At 35.6% G+C, this 25289-nt stretch overlaps 1 protein-coding gene across 2 annotated transcripts in view; it reads right to left on the bottom strand.

The window, feature by feature from the left end:
• Positions 1 to 25289, bottom strand: part of LOC148300524 (max dimerization protein 1-like) — a 235217-nt gene that overhangs the window by 69014 nt on the left and 140914 nt on the right. The window contains exon 4 of one of the 2 annotated variants that reach the window (XM_088274660.1): positions 19129 to 19762. The exons of the other annotated variant lie outside the window; for it this stretch is intronic. Within the exon in view, the coding sequence (XP_088130786.1) occupies positions 19759 to 19762 (4 nt within the window). The 3' untranslated portion in view covers positions 19129 to 19758. Of the gene's footprint in view, positions 1 to 19128; positions 19763 to 25289 lie in introns of those variants that run through there. 2 annotated transcript variants of the gene reach the window in all.

The raw sequence follows: 25289 nt of genomic DNA, 5'->3' as shown, positions 1-25289 counted from the left end.
ATTGCGTTATATAATTTTACTAAAATTCAAATCCAAAGGCAGTAGGAGCAAAAACTTGTATTTTATAATGCCAGGCAATGTATACACAACAATGTTATCTCACCGTCGTACATTTGAATTTTAAATGAATCTATTACAAAAGTTTGGGTGAAATGGTGAATCATCACCGAAGGCTTAAGGCCAAGGTCTCACGTTTCTGTACGTAAGACTTGTTGAGAAACAAAACATCGATTTATTTCCATTTCAGACAAAGTTGGTCGTACCCATTGCACTGACAATGCGAATTCGATAGATCAGTCAAATAAATGTACAGCATGTTTTGTTTAATCGCGTTGGAATTAAGAGTAAAGTCGAAACTGCCATCATCCATGACAAAACTCCACCCTTTTTTCACTTTATCACAGTGAGGCACCTTTAACCCTTTCAATACTGTTGGGACATATTGTCCGAGAGAATTTCTAATAATAACTAAAATAATTTAAATGCTTACAAATGCATTGAGATCTGGGATTTTAGTACTGTACGGTCATAGGCTCGTAAACAAATCCAAACCTGTCTTCTTTTTTTTTAGTGCATCATATATTTCCACTATTTTACTATTATAAAATACTGTTGGGACACATACGACCCACTCACCAATACTATTATGGACAATATGTTGCAATTGTTATTTTGCAATAATGAATAAATAATTGATCATTTATTTAAATAATTGTTTTTCCCATCAAACTAAATTAGTAATAAATATTTTGTGCTATAAACAAGTAAACATGAATGATTAAAATAATAAAATCGTATTGAACCGATTAAGATAGTATTTTACGAAAACAGCTGACTTCTTCTTAGCTCCATCCAAACTTATCGTCTTCGTAGACTGTTGGGCTTAGCTCTCATCCTCAGGTTGTAGGTCCTTCTATCATAGACAGCGTCACCAAGGCCATGCTTTCGAATCATGTTATCTTTCTGTAGCATCCATGAATTTTTTGGCCTCCCTCTAGATCGAGGAAGATCCATGGCGATTGCTTGGTTCACACTACGTTCACGTTCTCTGCATCCCATGTGCCCATACCATCTCAATTGCCTTTCCTCTACCTTACAATAGTAATAGCTATCTGTTACACCCAGGTTTCCACAAATGCGTGAACTGTTTATTTTGTCTCTAAAGGACACTCCAGCTGACCATCTAGCATTCGCGTTTAAGTATTTTACGAAAATAGCACTATGTAATTTATTTAAAATTATAAATGCTTTTAAATTACAAAAATCATTGAAAAAAATACAATAGTTGTGGTTTTATTCTATAAAATATAAAATGCAGTATCACCAAGAAATGTCAGTACAAAACCTAAATCTAATCAAAAATAGGTTTAATAGGTTTGCACGGGGCACAAAGCAATTATCCGTAATGTCGAATTAACTGGAAACCTGCGCTAACAAGAAACGGCATCATGGCGGAAAATAATTACGAGGATAACGATCGATCAAACTTTCTCATCTGGGCTCGAGCGAGTGTGGCGGGGAGGTTCGGCGAGCGTTACTTTGTTGTTTATTAAATATTTAGATCGGGCAAGCGGGGGGCACGTCACTCACGGGGAGTCGCGCCAGCCGAGGAAGTGCCCTTGCCGAAACGCAGACGCTCCGAGGGAAGCTAATTATCTTCGCACACCTATTAGTGGACATGCGCGAATCTACCAATCTCAATTTGCGAAAAAGTTGATAAATTGATTCGGGGAAATTTCACAATTTCAACATTTTACAAAAATCATCATTTACAAAGATCATTAAATTCTATTCCTTCTAACCCTTAACCGCACCCGATGGTGCATATGACACTGCATCACATTACACAAAAATACCGCAGGATCATTAAATTCTTCCTCTTCCAACCCTTATACGCACCCAGTGGTGCATAGGGCACTGCATCGTATTAGCGCAGGGTTATCTGGATCGTTACTTAGATGAAGGCAAGCTGATCACTCCTGCGCTCCGGGGACCAGTCCAGGGAAATATTAAATAAATATTAGAGTGTAGAATAATTTAATTCAAACTCTTATCCACACCCCAATGGAATAATGGTCTTTTTCTTTCCTTTTACATTTATCCCTCACTCTTTTCAAGAACGTCATAAATCAAAAAACCTGATTTTTCAGGAGTTCGTTTTTAAAGTTTAAAAATATAATACAATGTATTAGAAATAAATATCAAGCCACTCATTGAACTTTTTACTGTGCAACAAATCTTTTTAGGTAAAACCTGAATGTTTTTTCTCCATTTGAATAATATTTAGTATATTTAAAAAAATAATTAAACAATACCTTCTCTTCAAAATGCAAAAACAACACTTTCTGCCCTGTAGCGGGTAAATATTAAGTTTAAAATATGTCTCTTTTACTGGGATATAGTACATTTTCTAGGCATTCTGTAAACACGCACAACTGAAAATTTACGATTTTTGATATATAACGTTTTTGAAAGGAGTGAGCGATATTTTTTTAAGATTTACATGTAACGGACATGAATTTTTTCGGTTATCAGAGCATCTCGGCCAACGAACACCGGGGGAGAGATTAACTTCCACTCCCGCATTCAGTATTCCTTCAATATCCCTCGGCTCTAAAATTACAATGTCTGAAATTAAAAATGAATCGCAAATCCAATTAGATCGCTGGGCGGCGTCAGATGACGGAGCACGAGCGAGGGCGGGGGCGGTGGAGACTGTCCGCCCTTATGCAAAGCCGTAGAGACGAAAACGGCCAACGACCGGCATTCGCGAAAGGCGGGAAAGTGCGCAAGAATGAAAACAAAATGAATCATTCTCATGATGTGTTATTATTAGCTAATAAATTAATAAGAGAAATCTCAAGACTATCGGTAACATTCGCGAAATCTCTAGAGAAGGAAGGGAGATATGAAGGTTTAAAGTTTAGATATTTCAATAAAACGAAAAACGGACACCGCTATACGTCACCAAATTTTACGTCATCGGGTGTGTTATGGGGCATATACTTTTATGTATCTGCTTTATAAAGCTGTAATAGTAGTAGTGTGGATTCGTTTGTGTGACGTCATGCATTGCCAACTTACGAAAACAACGATTTTACGAAGGCGAATTTAGAAAAGAAAATTACGGATGAAAATAATGATTATATCAGCTGTTATAAGCACAAAACGAGTCTTCTTACACTATCCTTTATAGGTTGAGTATGTTAAAATAGATATTCCTCCCGAGAGTTAATACCCTTTTGGGCGGAAATACACGGAAAGAACTTCCGTTGATGCGTCCGATAATGGAGAGTGGACAATGATCAAAGGCAATGTGTAATTCGCCAATTCGGTGGGGATGATTTTAGTGTGATCCGATGTGGCAACCCGTTTTATGTACATACAAAAAAACGTAACAATTATTTTGTTACAATGATTAAATAAAACACTTCGTTTTTTACCACTTGAGTTTTATTATAGACTACATGTTTCAGAAGTTAAACTTCCATCATTCAGGTCTGTATAATAACTAAAATATAAAATTGTTCTATAAATAAGGAGAGGGGAAAGTAAGGGGAATGGGTTAGTCAAGGGACGGAGTTTGAAAACAAAGGAAAAATGGAAAGCAATGGTGAAGAATTTTGAAACAATATATATTTATTAAATAATATATTGTTTCAAAATTCTTCAACATTGCTTTCCATTTTTCCTTTGTTTTCAAACTCCGTCCCTTGACTAACCCCTTCCTTTTACTTTCCCCTCTCCTTATTTATAGAACAATTTTATATTTTATATTTTAGTTACTATACAGACCTGAATGATGGAAGTTTAACTTCTGAAACATGTAGTCTATAATAAAACTCAAGTGGTAAAAAACGAAGTGTTTTCTTTAATCATTGTAACATGTCTTACCACAAAGTTAATGCCGAAACAATAAATAACAATTATTTGGTTTATTTGTAGGTACAAGGGGTTGGGGGGCGATATAACGCGATAAGGATTTAAAATATTATGAAAAACTTTTAACCTCTCGCATGGAAATCTATATATTAATTTACTTCGTAATTAAACACAAAACTGAAAGTAATCTATAGAGATCTGCTGCTGGTGGAAAAATACAAGATGTTTCATATCATCAACATATGTCTCTAGTGAAATTCCAGTGATTTAAGCACAATGTTTCTAAATTGGATCGTATTTAAAGAACTTCCGAGAATTCGAGTAGTGTAGTTGTCAATCATGAGTAATAATAATAATATAATAAAACCCTTATCCGCACCCCAATGGTGCATAGGGCACTGCTTCATATAAACGCAGTGTTATCTTGATCGTTTACAAATGAAGGAAAGGTGATCAGCCCTCCGCTTCAGGTACCAGTCCAGGGTAATATTGAATAAATATTACAGTGAAAAATTCACTTATATTTATTTGACCCCCCCCCCTGGGAATCGAACCCGGGACCTCCAGAGCGAGCGTGCTGACCATTACACTACGGAGGCGGACATCATGAGTACGATTGGTGAATGTTACACGTGTGTATAGTGAGCTTATAACGGTCGTAAGCCCTGTAAATGCGCAGACTTCTTGCTACAAATGTACGGAATTTGCATTTTTATAAAATACATAATTAACAAAATAAAAACGTTAAATTAACTGCACATTGTTTTGATGTAAAAGCCTTTTAAAAGAACATAACATTGCGCAAATTCTCCATTGTGTGTGTTATTATTGGCATCGTATTAAGAGTCCATAAAATTACGTTATAATACTTAATGCTACGCGCGCGCCCGCTCGTATTGAAAAATACGAGGCCGTCAACTTTTACGGATAATTTGTAAGTATTATTTATAAATATATCATCATTTATTTTTATGAACACAACGAAAGGCACAACGAGACATGAGATATTATATTCAAACAATTTCGGTATTTAATTTATTGTTTCGGCATTAACTTTTAAATTATTATATTAAATTATTATGCTGGGAACAGAGTGAATGGTGCACTAAAATCAGTTTTAGCAAATAAAAATCTATCAGCGGAAGCTAAACTGGCAGTACACAATGGAGTTCTGGTTCCAACCCTTATGTATGGAAGCGAAGCATGGAGTTGGCAAAAGAAGGATGAAAGCAGACTGAATGCAGTCGAAATGCGATCGCTCAGACGAATGTGTGGCAAAACGATGTTTGATAGATGTTCGAATGATGAAATAAGGAAAGAATGTAAGGCTGAGATAAGTATTATCGATAAAATTAAGAAAGGTGTGTTGAGATGGTTTGGACATGTGGAGCGTATGAGTGAAGAAAGAACGGTTAAACAAATTTATGAGGCGAATGTAGTTGGAAAAAGAAGCAGAGAACGACCGAGGAAAACTTGGCACAATCAGGTATGTCAAATACTTGAAAGCGGCCGGGTCAGGAGTCGTAATAATCGTCGGGTATGTATGAGGAGATGCATGAATGTAGAAGAGGCAAAGAATGTTTGCAAAGACCGAGTGGTTTGGCGTTCAATTCTCTCTGCCTACCCCTGCGGGGAAGCGGCGTGATGGTTAGTTAGTTAGTTAGTTAGTTGGTATTATTATACAGACCTGAATGATGGAAGTTTAACTTCTGAAACATGTAGTCTATAATAAAACTCAAGTGGTAAAAAACGAAGTGTTTTCTTTAATCATTGTAATTTCGGTATTAACTTGGTAGAATAATATGATGATTTAAATATAAAAATAAAACACTTGCATAATACCAATTTCGAATATATTAATATAAATACGACAAGTTTCGAGAGCATACTTGTATAATAAGTTTGTATTTTCACCAGTTCGTGAGAACATCTTTAGTTCTATAAAGAAGTCGTATAAATTTATACTAATTAACTCAAAGGTGACCTAAAACAAACGTTCTATTTTTATATCAAAAATTAAATAAATAAAATATAATACAAGCTAAAATGTGAATTCATTAGGATAGGAATAGTCGAACTTTTTCCACTTCCAAATGTTTTTCAATCTTTTATTTCGGAGATTATTTATATATTATTCCTAAGCTGCCAATCTATAAATCAATAAATAAAATAATCTAGCTTACTATCACATATGTTTCCAAAAGAAACTGTAAGTTATTTCATTGAACATCGATAAAAAGCTACGATAGATAAAAATGCATCAAATTTATGGTAATATGAGTCGTTTCGATACAGAGAAATACAATTGCAATAGCAGTCGAGTTCAGAAATATTCCATTTACAACATTTTGAGTGTGTCCAAATAATAAACTGGTCAAATTATAAGCTATAATAATAAAAATAATATTTTCTGGCGTTTCTCACGTATGTGATTATAATCCAGGATTCGGACCTCACATACTAATAAAAGAGATTCTGCTTTATAAAAAAGCTTATTTTCAAATCACCAATAGATGTCTCTAGTGATGTTCTAATGATTCAAGAACAATGTTTCAAAATTGGTTCACACATATAGAACTTCCAAGAATTTAAGTAGTGTGGCTGTCAATAAGGGGTAGAATTGGTGAATTTTACACGTGTGTAACATTCAAGTGATCACTTGAACTAGCCTATGACGGTCGTCAGCCCCGTAAATGCCCAGACTTCCATATTTTTCTTCATCTGTGATGACATGTCAAAAAATAATATGAATATTCAGTTTGTTGATATAGTTGATCTTGAAATCGGCAGAATGCTAATCGGGCAGTCGAATGTTGACAAGTTTGGGTTATGAATATCGCTATTTTTACATTTAAAAACAATATGGCTATAAAATATTCACCCGTCAAGGTCACAATGGTAGGTGTACCTGCTTGTATTATAATTTACAATACAAACGACTCTTCATAACAAATTTTGAAAGGAGGAAACGCGCAAAGCAACATTCAGCGTCACTCTTTTTTAATAATGTTTTATATATAACCCGGAGTTTTTGTGTCACTGAGCGATTTTGGAGTAATCAGTTATATTTCAGGGTAAACTAATGAAAAAAGGTACTAACAGAATGTTTCGATCATTCACAGATTAATTTTTATAATTTTTTTCAACACTTAATTTTTTTCATATGCTAGTTTTGATTTTGAACGGTATTTTAGAGATATAATAAATAAAATGCATTTCAAGTAACGATGAAACTGTCAAACGCATATTGGCAAAAAAATCAAATATCGGAAATCATTTCATTTATTTTTTTAAAGAACATGGTAAGAACGTCTAGTTCACACTGCCTGGTAAAATATGCGAGAAAAATTAAAATAAATAGATCGTGATAGAAAAATGCCTTTTAACTCTTACCACTCTGTAGGCCAGACATTCTGGCCCGTATGAAGGCGAGCTGCCTTCTAGAACAATGAATTCTTCGTGGGCTACAATGGTATAGCTTTAGTCCGGCGCAGGTATAACTTTAATCACTGATTTCTCTATCACCCAAGTATATTTTACCAAAAATGTTTCAGATAAAAACAGTTAATCTTAATTAACATGGTCATACGAATTACCAGACAGTGTCCCAAAATTAGGGAACCAAAATATTTATTTTAATGGCAGAAAAACGTCCCATTTTTTTTGATCAGAGTAGCTGATCAGTTATGAGAAAAAATGGTCAGAGGGGAAAGGGTTAAAACGATTTTTAAATGAAACCGGATTAATGTTTAAACACCGAAACGATTTTCCGGATGCAAAGTTCATCAACAAAACCCCACTTTAGCCATTATTCCATGAAAATAAGTCCGCAAAGAAACCCTTTTGAAAATTTCCACATTTCGAGTAGACGGTCTTGTCCGTGACAGGGCCCTGGAGGTGGCGGGGAGGGGAGTACGAAGGGGGGGGGGTGCAGTACAATAGGAAGGAAGACGTATCAACAATCTTGTCCAAAGTTGAAGGATCCGGCGCAAAAGCCTCGCCAACCATTTAATGGGGTGTACTCTCCGATAGAAGTAATTCTATACCGACGTGAAAAGTTTCAGATACCCGGGGAATGAAAGAGATTGACACGGCCGATAATATCGGTGACTTTGGTCGTCCATCAAAACACAAGGTAACTAACTTCGCCGAGAGAACAATACGCCGAATTTCAGATTCGGATAAATTACCGAGAACTTTCTTTATTAAGGGTGTACTCAAAAATATACAATTCAGTACGTGACCGGCTGCACGAGGAACCATACATCGCTCACTCCTTTCAACAATGTAATATATTTTTTAAAAAAACTTGATTTTTCAGATCGTTTTTAAAGTTTAAGAATATAATGTATGTATGAAAATAAATATCAAGCCACTTATTGTTCTTTTTACTGCGCTTAGGTAAAACCTGAAGGTATTTTCTCCCTTTGAAAAATATTTAGTATACTCAAAAAAATAATTAAACAATACCTTTTCATCAAAATGCAAAAACAACACTTTCTGCCCTGTAGCGGGTAAATATTAAGTTAAAAATATGCCGTTTTTGCTGGGATTTAGAACATTTTCTGGGCTTGCCGAAAACATGCATGGCGTGGCAGCTGACATCTCAAGAGATGGATAACGGAACGAACAGATAAATGAATCTATAAAAACTAAGAAGAAGAAGCAGATGCAAGTGTGCAGATCTGAAATTAATCGCATCATTCGGCCATGTCGTATTTGATTGCATAATATATTTTATTTCATTGTAATTTTATAAATTGTGCCATCGGCGCGGTAAAACTCAGTGACGGCACATTACCGTAGTATGTAGTTATGTATATGATGAAATTTAAAAAATATATCAATTAAAAAAGCCCGCGAATGTCCCGCGATACTATTTGCTGAGTGTCGGGCGGCGCGTGGCAGCTATAGAGGATAAATTCGGGAAAAAAAAGCGAATTGTTACAAAATGTTAGGAAATAACCCGAATACTTTCGGAACTTGAGGCTATCTTTGAAGGGCGCGTATTCTTTGATGTCGGGAAGGAAAAAAAACGTTTACAATATCATAATACGGTTTCGCCCATAGGGCCGAACGTGGATTCTATGGTTTGCCTTATTTTTCGTCCGCGTATTAAATTCCGCGCACGCCAATTTGCCCGGGCTTCCTTCGGCGCTATGCGAGGGAATATTTCACGGGCTAGTACGGGATTAGGTGAAGGAAAAATTGAAAAAGGAAACTCGATTACGCGTCGTGTATCACGGCTTGATCGATGACTCCGGGGGGACGCGGGTGGGGTAGGGTGGGAGGAGGGGGGGACTTCTCCACCCACTCCACCTTCTACACCCACTCTACTCTCCCCGCCACCGGGACCGTGTTGCGTTCAACACTTGAGATAAGCAATCGACAATTGAGAGACTCGGAATTACCATAATTTAGGGACGGTAAGCACATTAAACAAAGGAAGCTCAGAATAGGTGGGAAATACTCGGAATAGCATTCCCTACGTTAAATAAATGTTGAGTGAACACAAATAAAGGCGGGATTAGGTCAGAATAGACACTTTAAAATGTATTTCCTGTAATATATACATAATTACAAAACAATGAAATAAAGAAGCAATGCGTTCAGGGAAAAAATTGCAGGCCATGAATTAATAAATATAATAAAAAACTTTACTTTTTAGAAAAAAAGTTAGAATAATTTAGAGAATACAATAATTTCTTCAATTATTGATTCGGCAGTCACATTGTGGTGATAGCTATCCATTTTAAATGTCGACTTTATGTTTAAAAAAATATATAAACAATATCTACCTGAAAATATAATACATATACGAGTATAATCATTTATAACGATGATTAAAGAAAACACTTCGTTTTTTACCACTTGAGTTTTATTATAGACTAAATGTTTTAGAAGTTAAATCCATCATTCAGGTCTGTAGTTATTATACAGATCTGAATGATGGAAGTTTAACTTCTGAAACATGTAGTCTATAATAAAACTCAAGTGGTAAAAAACGAAGTGTTTTCTTTAATCATTGTAACATGTCTTACCACAAAGTTAATGCCGAAACAATAAATAAAATATTTTTTATTATTAGATTAAAACCAATATTTTTAGCTTTTCCACTTTTTTATTTGACCAGCGACCGGGTTTCGTCGTTACCGACATCATCTGATGATGTCGGTAACGACGAAACCCGGTCGCTGGTCAAATAAAAAAGTGGAAAAGCTAAAAATATTGGTTTTAATCTAATAATAAATTAAAAATGCAATTCCATCACGAAGTGTCAGTGGATAATATAAATCTATTAATAAATAAAATATTTATAACGATTGTAATATACATATGTTAAAATGCACATTCTATAAAATTTACAAATTAATTATATTTTCAAGTTCGTATAAAATACATAGCATACGAGTACGTGTACCAGTCCAGGGTAATATTGAATAAATATTAGGGTGAAAAAAATCGCCTATATTTATGTATTCGGCATGTTGAATATAAATTAAATATACAAATAAGTAAATCAATTAAATAAGAAGAGAGTACATATGGTAATTTTCAACGATATGTGGCTACTTGTGTACGTACATTGAAACGTTATGAAAAGCAGTACGTGACATGTAATATTTACATTCAATTTCGAAAACGGACCGTGCGAATCAAAAGCTGGAACTGGAAAAAATAATGAATCTCGCGCAAATACTCCCGATGACATTCAAATATGAATCGGGCTATTGATTTGTCGCCAGGGCGGTTGACAACGCGTGTGATTTATGGCCAATAACGGTAACGGGACAAAATAAAACAAATCGTTCACATTCACAAACGAAATTAGCTGCTGCGTACCTTTATGGAGGCAGAGGACGGGTATGAAGGTATAGAATATAACGCTCTTCATGCCAGGATACTCGGTGGTGGTATTTGGTATAAAACAGAGGGTTTTATTATATAAAAGGTATATAAAAGAACCACGGAGGAAATACATCATCTGAAGAGATAACGCGGATGGCCTCACTGACGCAGGCGGTTCGGGAAAACGTGTAAATTATTTTTTGACATCTCATCAAAGATGAAGAAGAATACGAAAGTCAATAACCTTTGTTGTTGGCGAAAGAAGGATGAAAGTAGACTGAATGCAGTCAAAATACTTTCCCTCAGATGAATGTGCGATAAAACGATGTAAGATGTTCGAATGATGAAATAAGAAAATAATGCAAAACAGATAAGCATTATCGATTAAATTAAGAAAGGTGTGTTGAGATGGTTTGGACATGTGGAATGAATGAGTGAGGAAAGATCGGTAACATTCGTCTGAGAGAACGCGTTTCGACTGAATGCAGGTCGAAATGCGTGCTCTCAGACGAATGTGCGGCAAAACGTTGAGTGACATTCATATTGGGATCCGAAAATCGCTAAAAGCGCGACACCAATTAAGAATATCGACAAGAATAAGAGTATTCTATACTAACAGCACGCTCGACACCGAGGCATTTTAGTGCAATAACACCAGTTTGTCGGCTGAACTAACAAAAGAAACTGGACTGACTTCAAATGACTTCGTAGAACCGTTCGACTATAATTTATGTGGGAAAACTCTTCATAATAGTAAAGGTATCACGCGATGGTATTATCCTAGGGACGAGGTAGCGCGGAGAGACACTTCTCGCCTTGCAATGTGCAGACGCTGCAGAGCTACGTTGGCACATGAACCTACAGCGCAATGCCTTTGTAGGCTTGCACACTTCTCAGAGCGAATACGGATGAACCTCGTTTTACGCCGGGGTTTCGTTAAAACACACCGGCGTAAAATGAACAGAAATATAATGGACGATATCGTGGGAATGCTGGCAAAAAACGTTAACTCACTGTTTAAGTAATCTCTGTTATTTAAAGCTTTTAGCCTGAATAAAATAACCGTTTTAAACATAAAGTTGAATTTACTTGTAAAACCAGATATGACATTTTAAACTACTAAGTGTGTTTTGCCAGTTTATAGAACGTTGAAAACTTAATAATATGCATCATTAAGTCAAAATTGCATATTTTCGAGGTAACGTTTTTTTCACGACATAAGCTTGGGTTTCTTTTAAAAATTTAAGAAAAATATAACATGTTTATTCATTACATAGTGCTACAATCATGACACCGTTTCTCCGCAGGGGTAGGCAGAGAGGATGGAACGCCACACTCTTCTGTCCTGACATACAATCCTCGCTTCCTTCACATCCATACATCTTGTCATAGATACCCTCCGATTACGCCATCTTTTTACATAGTCTTATTATAGACCACATATACAAAATAAATTGTATATGTTTTATAAAAATGAAAATTCGTTTAAAAAATAAATATTCTCTTTTTTCTGATTGAGACTGATCTAATTCCTCCATTAACTATTCTTATTCTTGATTTGAGAGTGGTTGGTCATGCACTTCTAACAGATTGTTAACATCTTCGGTTTATATATCTGTGTTAGAAACCTGTGCTACTCTTCCGTTTCACCACAGATATCTTCGGCACCAACCGCCGTTATTGTGAATCGGCGTAAATTGAACCGGCGCAAAACGACGGTCACCTGTATTCGCGAGACAGACTCGCGATTACTATTAGTGGAATATTTTACCTCGTCGGCAGCCAAATTTCCGATCTGATATTGATCAATTTCATTGCGCAATAGAAAATAACAGCGGATAGAAATCGGGTACCCAAATCAAATGGCAAACTTTCCACGGCTTTACGACTTCTGCGTTTCCGAAATATTCATCTTACGAAACGATACGTACTTAGGTTGCGTAATACGATTCAAAGAGGGCGACCTAATTATTGATTTCGTAGTTATGATTCTCAAGTTGAAAATGTATACAATATATAACTGAATATTTGACGGACTTTATCTTGCGACTTGACTCTGGCCAATATCTGTACCCGACGGATTCTCCAGTTCTTTGGACACGTTGCGCGTGGCAACGAGGATAGCCTGGAATGACTAGTTGTGATCGGTAGCCTGGAGGGAAAGAGAGGGAGAGGAAGATCCCCACACGATGGACCGATCAAATTAAGGCAGCAGCAGGCACCTCAGTGGTTGGAGCGCCACGTGCAGCGCAGTCAAGGGACAACTGGAGAAGAGTCATTGCTTCTGCAAGGGTCACAACCCTCAGCAATGAGGAATAAGACGGAGAAGAAGAATCTTGCGGCAAGAAATCAAAGTAATGACGGTCGAGATATTGTTCTTTATTTATGTTAAGATGTCAAAAAATAATGTAAAAAATAATTCCTAATTGGAGATAATTCAGATTTATGAACAAGTATTTGGACACACTCAAAATGTTGTAAATCAAAGTAAGAATGCTTATTCAAAGTTAGTCAAACGGCAAATGTAAATATTCAAAACGAAAATTGGTAGTTTTATTTAAAAAAAAAAAAAACAATTTCCACTTGTTTTCACATTCAAAACGATTTCAATCAGCTTTAATTGAAAGACTAATTGAAGAAATTTGTTTTGAAAAAAACAACAAATAAACGCATGAAAATTTCACAAAGGAAAATAACGCGGGAATAAGAAAATAAATCACAAAGAGAATATTGTGAAATAGTAAAATATTTAACTCTGTTAAAAAAGTATGTACAAAAAAGTGTTCATTTCAGACAATGCCCAATAAAAGCGTCTCGCTCTTGCTGAATTTGCCAATCGTATTAGTGCGGCGATATTTGCGACGGCTGTTGCATAAACATCAAACGCAATAATTTATTTTTGATTCAAGTTTTACTTAGTAAATACCACTAATTCTTAAAATCTGTTGTGACACGCGTTTCGATGCGTTCCGCATCATTTTCAAACACCGTAAAGCACCGTTTGTAAAGCTTAGTCTAAATTTCAGAGTTGTGTCCTTGGGACGTTGAAGGTTGAAGGAGTAGGTAGGAGCTGTTTCTTATTATTATTTTATTTTATGAATGGGAACATAGACAAAAGGGGGGAGGCTTTAGTCATTGTCACACTGTTAATTATGGGTTTATTATTATTTATATTTTGATGAATTTCTATTGTTTAAAAAGCAGTTTATGAATTTTCGGATTAATAATTTTTAGGTTTTCTATGGTATTGTTGTTAAATTTGTGATCATCTCTATTGTGGAATTTGTGTAGCATTTAATAGTAATTAGACATAGAAACAATATATATTGAAATTTATTTTTCATAAATTTCGGAAGGGCTTCATATGAATTCATTTTTATTTATAGTAATATGGGATTGTAACATTTTTTGTGATAATGATGAAAAATTACATGTATTGGTAATAAAACACGTATTTCTTTACTCTAATATGACAAAACAGTGCATTATCTATTGAATGGTTAGCAAATTCTGAAAAAATATTATCTTTGCTCATTATACATGAATATTAGTGGAAACATCGAGTCGGCTGGATCACAGAGCACGTATGACCACGCGTCTCCTAGACTCGTCATAAAAGCTCGGAAACGACCGCCGCGCGATACACGACCTCGTAAAGTGAAGACTGGAAGACAATCTAAGCGGAGAAACTTTATAAATGCAATAATGTCGACTCGCTTTAGTCGCAATACATGGCGAATTTTAAACAGAGCTCTCTTTGTGACGGAAACCAGAGGTGGGAGGTTACGTCTTATTTCCCAGACGTCGTCGGTGATCACAAATATAAACTTTCCAGACATTCGATAAATTTTCAATACGTTATAATCTTATGTAGTAGTAAAAAAACTTGAATCTGCTAAACGCGAGCGATAAGATTTTTAGTGAGGGTATGAGCAATGCTACATCAAATTAACATTTCGTCGCAATTCGGGCAATGTTACCAATTAACAATAGTTGTATTCCCATTTCTCTGCATATATCAAGCAATCCAAAATTTCAATAGTAAGCTATTTTTCTATATTATTTTGAGAAATAAAAAGACTTTGTTTTTTGATCCACTCAATTTTTTACTAACCAACTAGTTTCGGCAACAACCTGTTGCCCTGTTGGTGACTTTTCATAAATTAAACCCTCTTCAGCGAACATTTCGATAAGTTTCCACCTGAAAAATACTTTAAAGTATGATCGAAATTGCGGTAGCTCGTTCGCGGCTGACCGCAATCTGACTCGGTCGCATGTGTCGGTAAAAAAATGTCGTATAACAAATAGGTAATAAATCATGTACCGGCACCTTAGCTAGGTGCTCGGCTCGCGACAGACGTATTAATCAAACGTGTCACTTCCTCGACCCTCGCGTCTTTCCCCGACAACGGGCATGTCGCCTGGAGAAGAAAAATGGAAATATAAACGTCATATAATCACTTCGCGAGGTGCCAGAACACGGGGATATATTGGCAGCTCCGTCCGATTTATTACCACGGTGGTGTATCTTATTCTTTGGCCAATGTATGTACACGACGGATTCTCCAGTTCTTTGGACATGTTGCGCATGGTAGTGAGGAGAGCCTGTAATGACTGCTTGTGATCGGTAGCCTGAGGGAGAGGGAGAGGAAAATCCCCCGCACGATGGACCGATCAAGTTAAGGCAGCAGCAGGCACCTCGGTGGTTGGAGCGCTTCGTGCAGTGCAGTCAGGGGATAACTGGAGAAGAGTCATTGCTTCCACAAGGATCACAACCCTCAGTAATGAGGACTAAGGCGGAGAAGAAGGTATATATTATTAAAGGACACTGGAAAATGTGATCATAAGATGGTCTTACTCGTGGGTTACAATCTGTGTTATAATTGGTTTGCTACTTTCGCTGTCAGTCACCACCCGGCTCTATCCTCAACTTGTCTCTTTCACTTGGTGTATATACTAGTAACTGCCTCGCGAGAAGATGACTCAGGAATATTGCCCATCGGTTTATTACTGACGATATAACAAAAACACGTTAAATTTAAAGAGTCTTTTTCCTGGGTTACATGATTGGTTGGCTTTTTTCATTGTCAGTCTGCACCCTTCTCTTCAACTCGGCGTACTCGGTAGAATGCATGCCGGAGCTAATTTGTTCCATGTAGGTTAAGCGGTAAAATTTTAAGATGGAGATAAAATTTTGAGATAGAGACCTTCGGAGAATAAAACAGATGTCGGAAGACACTGTAAAAACTAACTGCAAGCAGCAACAGACCGAAGCAAATGGAAGGAAACGGAAGAGGCCTTTATCTAGCAGTAGAGGACAGAAGGCTAAAGAAGAAGAAGAAGATTCAGCAGTTCGACCTCTGTAGTTTGCGCCTTCACACATGCCTTCCGCAATCGTAAGAAGCAGGCCTGGGTGTCTTATATTATGCCCTATCCATTTGGGCCGCTACTTTATTTAGTAACCATCTAGACTCCCCAGCCCTGTTGAATATCTCGTTGTTCCCTACATGTTCCGACCAATGAATCCCCAACATGCCCCTGTAGCACCACATATCAAACGCCTCCAACTCCCCCCTTTTAGCCTGCCCAACAGTCCACGTTTCGCTTCCATACAAAAGTATAAGATAGTATTATACCACAAAATGAAGAGCGAAAATGCTCCCCAGACTTCGCAGACCGTCTAACGAAATTCTTGCGAACCAATTAGACAACGCGGTGTTCCGGACGAACGAGTGCCGGCCTTTAACATTCAATTACTTATTGATTAGGTATTCCAACAATAGCGGAATTCCGGAGGATCTGAATGTCGTGTAGCGGAAAGGTCCCCTATGACGTACATCCGGCGGCGAAGCCTTCCTGAACGCTGTGAGTATTGCCATGTCACTAGCCTTGCGCACCAAATACCAGTATTAAATGACCAAACTTAACAGATTTTATTTACGACAAGCTCACAAAATTATGTTAGTATTTTTATTTAGTAAACCATATATAAAAAACATAAAATCCCTTGTAGATTTGATTGTGAGATTACAAACGCACGAAATGCTATATTATTAAGTCGACCCTTCGAAAGAAAAAACATGTATTATAACAACTAAAACCCTTATTTTTTCGAGGACATCATGTAAAAATTAACGACTAATACTACCATCACGCCGTTTCCCCGCAGCGGTAGGCACAACGGATGAAACGCCACACTCTTCTGTCCTAACATACACTCCTAGCTTCCATACATCTAGTCATATATGCCCTTCGATTACGCAGACTTTTGACACCACCAGATTTTAGGTTCTGATTGATCTGATCGTGCTCGTTCTGTTCTCCCGCTCACATTTGCCACATTTCAAAATTAACGATCGTTAAATCAGAATAAAAAGCTCTTCTTCTTCCTCTTCCTTCTGAAAGATCGGAGAAACTGTTTATTTCGTTATCCGTATCTTGTGACGAGAACTCCCAGCTATGAATCGCGCCATTGCTTCGAAGGTCTTCCAGAAGGTATTTTCCATCTGGAGTTATGATATTATATGTAGTATTGCAATATTTATAACTAATATCAACAAAAACATAGATATTGGATAATGATTAGTTTTATTTTCTCATTTGTTTCCTAAAACATGCTTCTTCCCTTATGTTTTTGATATGCCTATTTACTATACCCGTTTAACGTTTAAATTTTAAATAAATAATTATAAACAGAAGAGTATCAAAAGTATTACAAAATAATAAAAAATAAAAAATTCGGATTCAAGGAAATACTTTCAAGGATCCTATACACAAAAAAACTAACTAACTAACTAACCATCACGCCGCTTCTCCGAAAGGGAAGGCAGAGAGAATAGAACGCCACACCACTCTGTCTTTGCAAACATTCTTCGCCTCTTCCACGTACATGCATCTCCTCATACATACCCGCCGGTTGTTACGACTCGTAACCTGACCACTTTCAAGTATTTCGCATACCTGATCGTGCCTTGTTTTTCTCGGTCTTATACAAATTTCCTGGATCCTATACAAATTTCCTTATTCAAATTAATAATCGTAGTAGTTATTATTTATTCCAGCCTGACCGATGGTGAAAACTTAACCATTTTTACAATAATTAAAATACACTATATAAAGGTATAAGAAATGAAAAGAAAGCAAGAAGAAGAAAAATAAACAAATGAACTAACAAACGAAAATAAAGGTTTTTTTAATATGAGATTTTTTTAAATGAAAGAGAAAGATAAATCAGATAATGCAGAAGAAAGAAGAGGCTTAATAATGGTTCGTAATAATTTATGTTTTAGCACGAACGGTCAAAGCGCTTTGATACGGAGTTTATATGGTAAATCTCTAAATTCAAAGAGTTTTATGCAAAACGTCGGAATTACTTATATTTACCAAAAAGAAAATAAATTCGCGAATATCGTCCAGAAAACAGGAGTAAACGATAATTGTCAAACAGGCTGAATTCTTCGTTTGATATTCTTTATTTGGCAAATATTTGTCGAATAAATTAATTTAAATTCGTAGTTTTTTATTTTATTTTGAGAGGGTTAAAATACGCTTTTAAAATAATAATATGGAGAGTTTCAATGATGATTTAGGTTCAGACAATAACAAAAAGTTTTTAAAAAACAAATAACCTACTAACCATCACGCCGCTTCCACGCAGAAGTAGGAAGAGAAAATAGAACGCCACACCAAATGATAATAAATTTGGATAATTTATATACCACATTTTCGTAAAATACTTGCGTCAAGGGCGCTTTTGAAAACAATTTTCGCCTCTTCCACATTCAAGCATCTCCTCATACATACCGGCCAATTATTCCGATTCCTGACATGACCACGTCCAATTATTTGAAATACTTGATCATGCCAACTTTTCCTCGGTCTTCCTCTGTTATCAACCACATTCGCCTAATTTATTTGTTTTACTGTTCTTTATGTCGTATATTAATAAGTTATAATGATAAATAAATATTCACATTTTGAGTGTGTCTAAATTCTTGTTCACAAATCTGGATTATCTCCAATTAGGAGTTATATTTTGAAAAAAATTTGACCACTTTCAGTTAAATTCTAGTAAATTCAAGCACTATGTTACGACACTCCGGGATTCGGATCTCACATACTAATATAAGAGTTTCTGCTTAATAAAAAGCTTCTTTACATCTCACCAATAGATGTCTCTAGTGAAGTTTTAGTGATTCATGAACAAGGTTTCTAAATTGGTTCATATATATAGAACATCCAAGAATTTGAGTAGTGTGGTTGTCAATAATGGGTAGAATTGGTGAATGTTACACGTGTGTAAAGTGATCACTCAAACCAGCCTATGACGGTCGTAAGCCCCGTAAATGCCCAGACTTCCATATTCTTCTTCATCTTTGATGAGATGTCAAAAAATACTATGTTACGAGTTTGAACAAAAATATATGGATGTTTCAAGAATTTGAGTAATGTGGTTGTCAATCATGGGTAGAATTGGCGAATGTTACGTGTGTAAAGTGATAACTTAAACCAGTCTATGACGGTTGTAAGTCCTGTAAATGCCCAGACTTCCATATTCTTCGTCATCTATATTGAGATGTCTAAAAATGATTCATTATTATATGAATAACAATAATAAATAAATACTCAAGGTTTACAAACCTTAAAATTATAAGTTAAAATGAACTAGTTGAGATGTGCTGATTTATAGAACACAATGCTAAGTATAAAGTACCTATTACACACTAAACTAAACTCAACAAAGCAAACACAAACACATAAAACGGAACACACTAAACAAGGTTTGACTTTTTAATTAAATTATTTCCAGAGATTATTTTAACACGCTGACGCTTGCAAATAAAAGAGTCCAATTGTGAAATGAATCCGTATAAAGACAAAACGTTTGAAAAATGTCAATATCGCGTCTGAATCGATCGCATTTTAACGAATAGTTCGTATTAATACCCGAGGAAATAATAAAATACATGGGAAAAATGCTTACCACCGTTACTGTTGGGCCCAAAATATTATGAACAGCTGTTACGCTTACCTGAAACAAAGGAAAAAATAAATTGCAGACAAGATAAACGTTTAAATATAAATAAAGCGTATGAATAATAAAGAGTTGCGAATAACAGTTTATTTTTACAAGAAAACATAATAAAATACACGTGGAGCAGATAAACACAACAAAGATAAGAGTAAGGTACTTGCAATATATTGTCTATACCCAAATTAACCATCTGCTTGACATTAATAAATCAAAAGTCAGTTAGGGATCCAAAATGAATAAAATGAAAAATACTTTATGGTAAGATATTTGTGTTAGTGATAAGTTATATTTTCTATTTTTTTTCCTTTAAACATGCTTCTTACCTTATGTTTTTCAATATGCCTATTTACTGTACTTTTATATTCATGGAGGTTAAAGGTCAAAATAAAATATGGAACAAAGGCAAAATAAAGGAATGGGTAAATGATCAAGAGTTAATTCTATGAAAATTGTAAAATAATTAATATTTTTGATTTTTTCTCTCTCTTTTCGTGTGTACCTACATTAGGTTAAAATGGATAAAAAATAAAAATGTATGTAAAAAGAACTCCACCGACAAGACACGCAAGGTGGCTTGGTGGGTCTATGAAAAAAATATGTTAAATATGTTAATAATTGTTCTTTAAATAAATGTTTACAATGTTTGTAAATAAAACATTTCGGCAGTATTTTCTTACCATATTTGTTTCTCAGTCTTGTTAACCTTAATCCCATGTCCCAAAATGAGTAATGGAAATTACTCATCGGGAATATTATACATGTGACTTGTGTATGTAATATGTTTTAATAAACAAATGAACATTCTTTTAGGCAGTGAAATAAAAGAAATTCTAACTAAGAAAAAGTTATTCCGGACAATATTTTGCAAAACGTCGTCACAATCACAACAATCCTAAATTACATTCATCGGAGCGAATGGAAGCAGAAAAAATGCTCCCCGTATTTCTCGCTTCATTGAACAGAAACACCGCGCGATGCCATATTCATTTATCAGAGCTTTAGAGAAGAAAAAAAAACAGCAGACGAAGTTCCCTATTCTGTTGCAAAAAAAAATAATAATCCGCGAGCTTTCACCAAAAATGTTCCCCCATACCCCCAGACACTCGACTTCATTAAAATAATGCACGGGCCTGCCAAAACGAACAAAATTCTCCGACCTATCCTATTGTTTGGTGCTCTGCATGTAATAGTACCCGCTTTCCCGGCTGAAGGGCTGATCCCGAAGGGGCAAAATAACAGAAAAGAAAATAAATTCAGTCACAGAAAGGGGTAAAGATTATACCCTTCCCGTCTTTTGAGAGGGTTGCGATGGTACAACCCCGTCGCATTCGTGCCATGTACTGCACGTTTAACTTCATATATCCAGACACGTTGGAACGCGGACCGAAGGGCTAAGCATTACTCGCAGGCGGATGCACTCTTGGTAACTTCACTTGATGACGATCCAAATAGGTTAGTACACGAAATTCAAAGGAAATTTGATAAAGGAAGATACGACAGATGCACATACGAGTCGGAGCTCATTCACGACTCTGCTGGTGTTTTTCCCAAAGACATCAAAGCCCTTCTCATTAGAGAATGTATGCAAATTTTTTATGCATGAAAGATCTTCGTACATAGGAGATTGATATAACACTGTACCAAGTATAGTTAATTTGGATGAATAACGTGTCCACTCATACTGAAAACCCTTTGCCATAAATGATTCTTACCTACGTGTTTATTTGTGAAGAGATACGTCCACAAAGCAGGGGGCGATTGCCAATGTTTTAACCCCATTAGAGTGACCGGTTAGCCTTTCATATTTCAGGAAAATATCCCATTGTTTTTAGTGTAATGAATACGCAGCTCATAATATATCTTCACGATTTATGAGCCGCTGAATAATTAATTCGTCAAAAAATATTCTCCATTCTGAAAATGGTGGTATGTGAAAATTGTACAAAACAACTAGAATAAATAAAAATAGACGTGATTATTAAAAAGTGAAAACCTTCATACCTACACACAATAAAAAAGAAATTATATTATATTTAACGTATGTAAGCTTATTAATTAAAAGCCAATTTCTTACATTGCGGGTTCCAAAATAAAGAAAAAAATATGCATATTATTTTGAGAGAAACGTTGTTATAAACATATTATGACCAATATTTGACATAAGCAATTGAAATCATTCGATTAACAAATGATTATAGAAAAATTATTGGATTTTCTGTCCAAGTTTTGATAAAATCCAAGCATACAATACCCGGGATCAATATCGAAACTTAATTCAAACCGATTTCGATTCTAGATTGTTCCTAACATTGATTTAATTTGTGTTGCAAAACGGTTTGAAAAAATCTGTTTGAGGTAATTAAAAACATTGAATTATATTTCTAAGTCAATCTATTATAAATCTGTTTTTTTTTTAAATAAAGGAATAACGCGCACAGCCTCTACATTGAGAGGAATGTCTGCAGATAGGATTATAAGGATATGGGAGATAAGTGTGAAAAATACATCACAAACACCCAGACCTATTGAAAACATATCGTAGTCATACAGGAGAAAGTGACCAAATGCATTTTTTTTTACAAAAACGTGATCATTGAGTATTTGATATCTTACTAGCTTAATATTACCCTGAAAAAAATCCCGAAGGATTTTAAACTTGGAAGTATAATACTTGGAAGTAAACTTGTTAAAAATTACTAACTGCATTGATATTTATTTTCTTGCCTAGCAAAAGTGACTTAAATGACCCCCCTGAACATTTTACGTTTTGTTAGTTGGTCACTTTCTCCTGTACGGCTACGATATATCAAATTAAGTGAACAAAATAGTAAGCTAGCAAGACAATAGAAAATCAAAGAATGACGATCAAGATACCAAGACATCACGCTATATTGTGCTGGGCTGTGGGCCCGTGGTTAGTGTCGCGGACTCTTGAGTCAGAGTTTCTCGGTTCGAACCCACTCTTCCACAATTTGATACCTATATCTATAATGAGCCGCTCAGGCTCACAGAAATAGTATGAAATTGAAGTATTTTTGTAAATATTGTAATAAAAACAAAAATATATATCTTTTATTTAAAAAAACATATAAAAAAAATTAAAATAGATTTGTGGCTTACGGTGACATTCGATATACCTATTGTAAAGTCAAGTACATCTTTAAAAATTCAATACAAACGTTTATTTAATATGAATCATACCTCATTATTCTATGAGTAAAGTACGCTCACGATATGAAGTTATCAAAGCTGTCATGGATATCAGTTTACTATAATGCCCGCAGCCTGCCACTGGAAATATGATTAATTCATATTTTATAAATCATAAACTTGCATTTCATGCTGATAGTTGTATAAATTACCTCATTCGCCGCACGCCTTTGTAACTCCACAGATTTCAGAATAGGTATATGAAATAAATTTTGTATATGAAATAAATCTAAAAATATCCTGGAATTCATGGTATTTCAAATTGAAAAAAAAATTAGGGCCCAGCATTCGATAAAGCGCAACTTAATTTTCTGGTAACATTTGACGTAATTGTTTTTTTCTTCTTCTTAAAAACACCGTGTCTGTATTGATTTTTTTCCAAATAAATAAATGGTTTTGAAAGGTAAAGAGTTAAAAAAACTTGCAATTTATATTCTAAAAAAAAACTTTTTTTTAAAATGGGCGTGTAGTGACGTCTCTCAACACAGCCGGACGCTTACTGAATTCTATTATTGCGAGTAAAAAGCCTCGAGTAAAAGGGCTTAAGTAAAATATTTAACAAAAATACATTAACTATTATATATTATATAATTAATGGTGCACTGAATTCAGTTACAGAAAATTTTTATTTTAAAAGGTTTTCCTAATCAGCGAACGGAAATCTGGGAGAGCACAGTGGAGTTCTAGTTCCAACCCTAATGTATGGAAGTAGGGCATGGAGTTGACAATAGAAGTATGAAAGAGGTCTACGCAATCGGAGGGCATGTATGAGAGGTTAGGAGTGTATGTCAGGATGGAAGAGCGTGGCGTTCCATCCTCTTTGCCTACCCCTGCAGAGAAAATACGTGATGATATTAGCAGCAGGTACCTCGTTTTCTGTTCCATCGTGTACCTTTTATCTTAATTTGAAATACCATATATAAAATGAGAGAGGATATTGACAGTAATCCCGATAGATAAATTGAAATTAGGAATTGGGCTATATATGGTATATGAGGACACCACCCTCACCCCCGACCCCCGGGTATTATATTTCGGGGATGATTCTGTCTTGAGAAAATTAAGCCACTTTAGCTAGAATTTTCGTATGAGGACTTACGTAATACGGTAATGCTAAAAGCGGGGGATTGAGGTATCATAGTATGGACGCCTATGGGACATGGTAAGTACTCGCCACATTGTATGGAAAATATATCGGGTTCTTAAGGGGACAATAGACGCACTACTTCAGTCCATCAAAAGTAAAAATAAAGAAGAATATCTTATAGAAAAAAAAACTATTCATCGCCTGGCTGCGAATATCCGTTTGCGTGTTCAACAAGCTCTAGTACTGCTTCGTAACAATCACAAATTTTCTTCCTGGATTATAATTTTTTTTACTGGATTATATGAGTATCTAAAAAAAAAATATTTTAGACTCTATCTCTTAATTATATGTGAAATAATTCGGAATGAATCTCACCTATGTTCAAAAGTAATAAGCTTAATAAATACATCATAGTTTTGTTAGCATTGAAAGCTGTCCGGACCGCACTCCCGGATCTGATACAGAAGCATCTACGCTTCCTGATAGACCTCTTTTGCAAAGCAATTTTTATAAACTAACATAAGTTGCGAAAAATAGCTTTCAACGGATCATTTATACACTCTTGGTATACAAATAATACAAAAAGCAATTGACAGAAGGATGTTCGACATACCCTTAGGGATCGAAAAACGAATTTTTGGATAACGGAAAAAAATAATGTAACAAATATGGCTCAAAAAATCATGGAATAAAAGTAGATCTGAGCAGGTTATGAGGCACTTATGTCTGAGGATAGATGGACGTAAAAGGTGCTTGACTGGAGACCTAGAACAGGATACAGAAACGTGGGTAGGCCCCAGACAAGATGGTCTGATGACATTAAAAAAGTGGCGGGCCTACACTGGAAGAGAGTCGTGTCCAACAGACAACTGTGGAAGTCCAAGAGAGAGGCGTTTGTTCAATACTGGATACAAGAAGAGGGCTGAATTGCGTAAGTAAACTTTCAATGTCCCTGTTAATGTCAATCTAAATAAATACACGTACTATTGAACACACAAACGGTAATACGCTGTCGGGCAACCCTTGTTCATAATCTTTCAACAGAGTATATTACGCGTAAAAAAGTATACGCTCAAAACCAAACAATCTCGGAGCGTACCTACATAACGTTTTGTATCGGGTTGGTCAAAAATTTCACTCTAAAACCCCAAAGCATTTTGATCCCCGCAAAAATGTAAACCTCTCTCGGTCGTTAATCCTTTAATAATTGGCCGCATTTTAGGGGCT

Source organism: Brachycentrus maculatus, unplaced genomic scaffold (genome assembly GCF_059751285.1).
Source record: "Brachycentrus maculatus isolate JH-2025_06_01 unplaced genomic scaffold, ASM5975128v1 h1tg000700l, whole genome shotgun sequence".
In the NCBI taxonomy this organism is placed as follows: domain Eukaryota; kingdom Metazoa; phylum Arthropoda; class Insecta; order Trichoptera; family Brachycentridae; genus Brachycentrus; species Brachycentrus maculatus.
The sequence above is the reverse complement of the archived record's forward strand: the minus strand, read 5'-3'. Positions and strand labels throughout refer to the sequence as shown.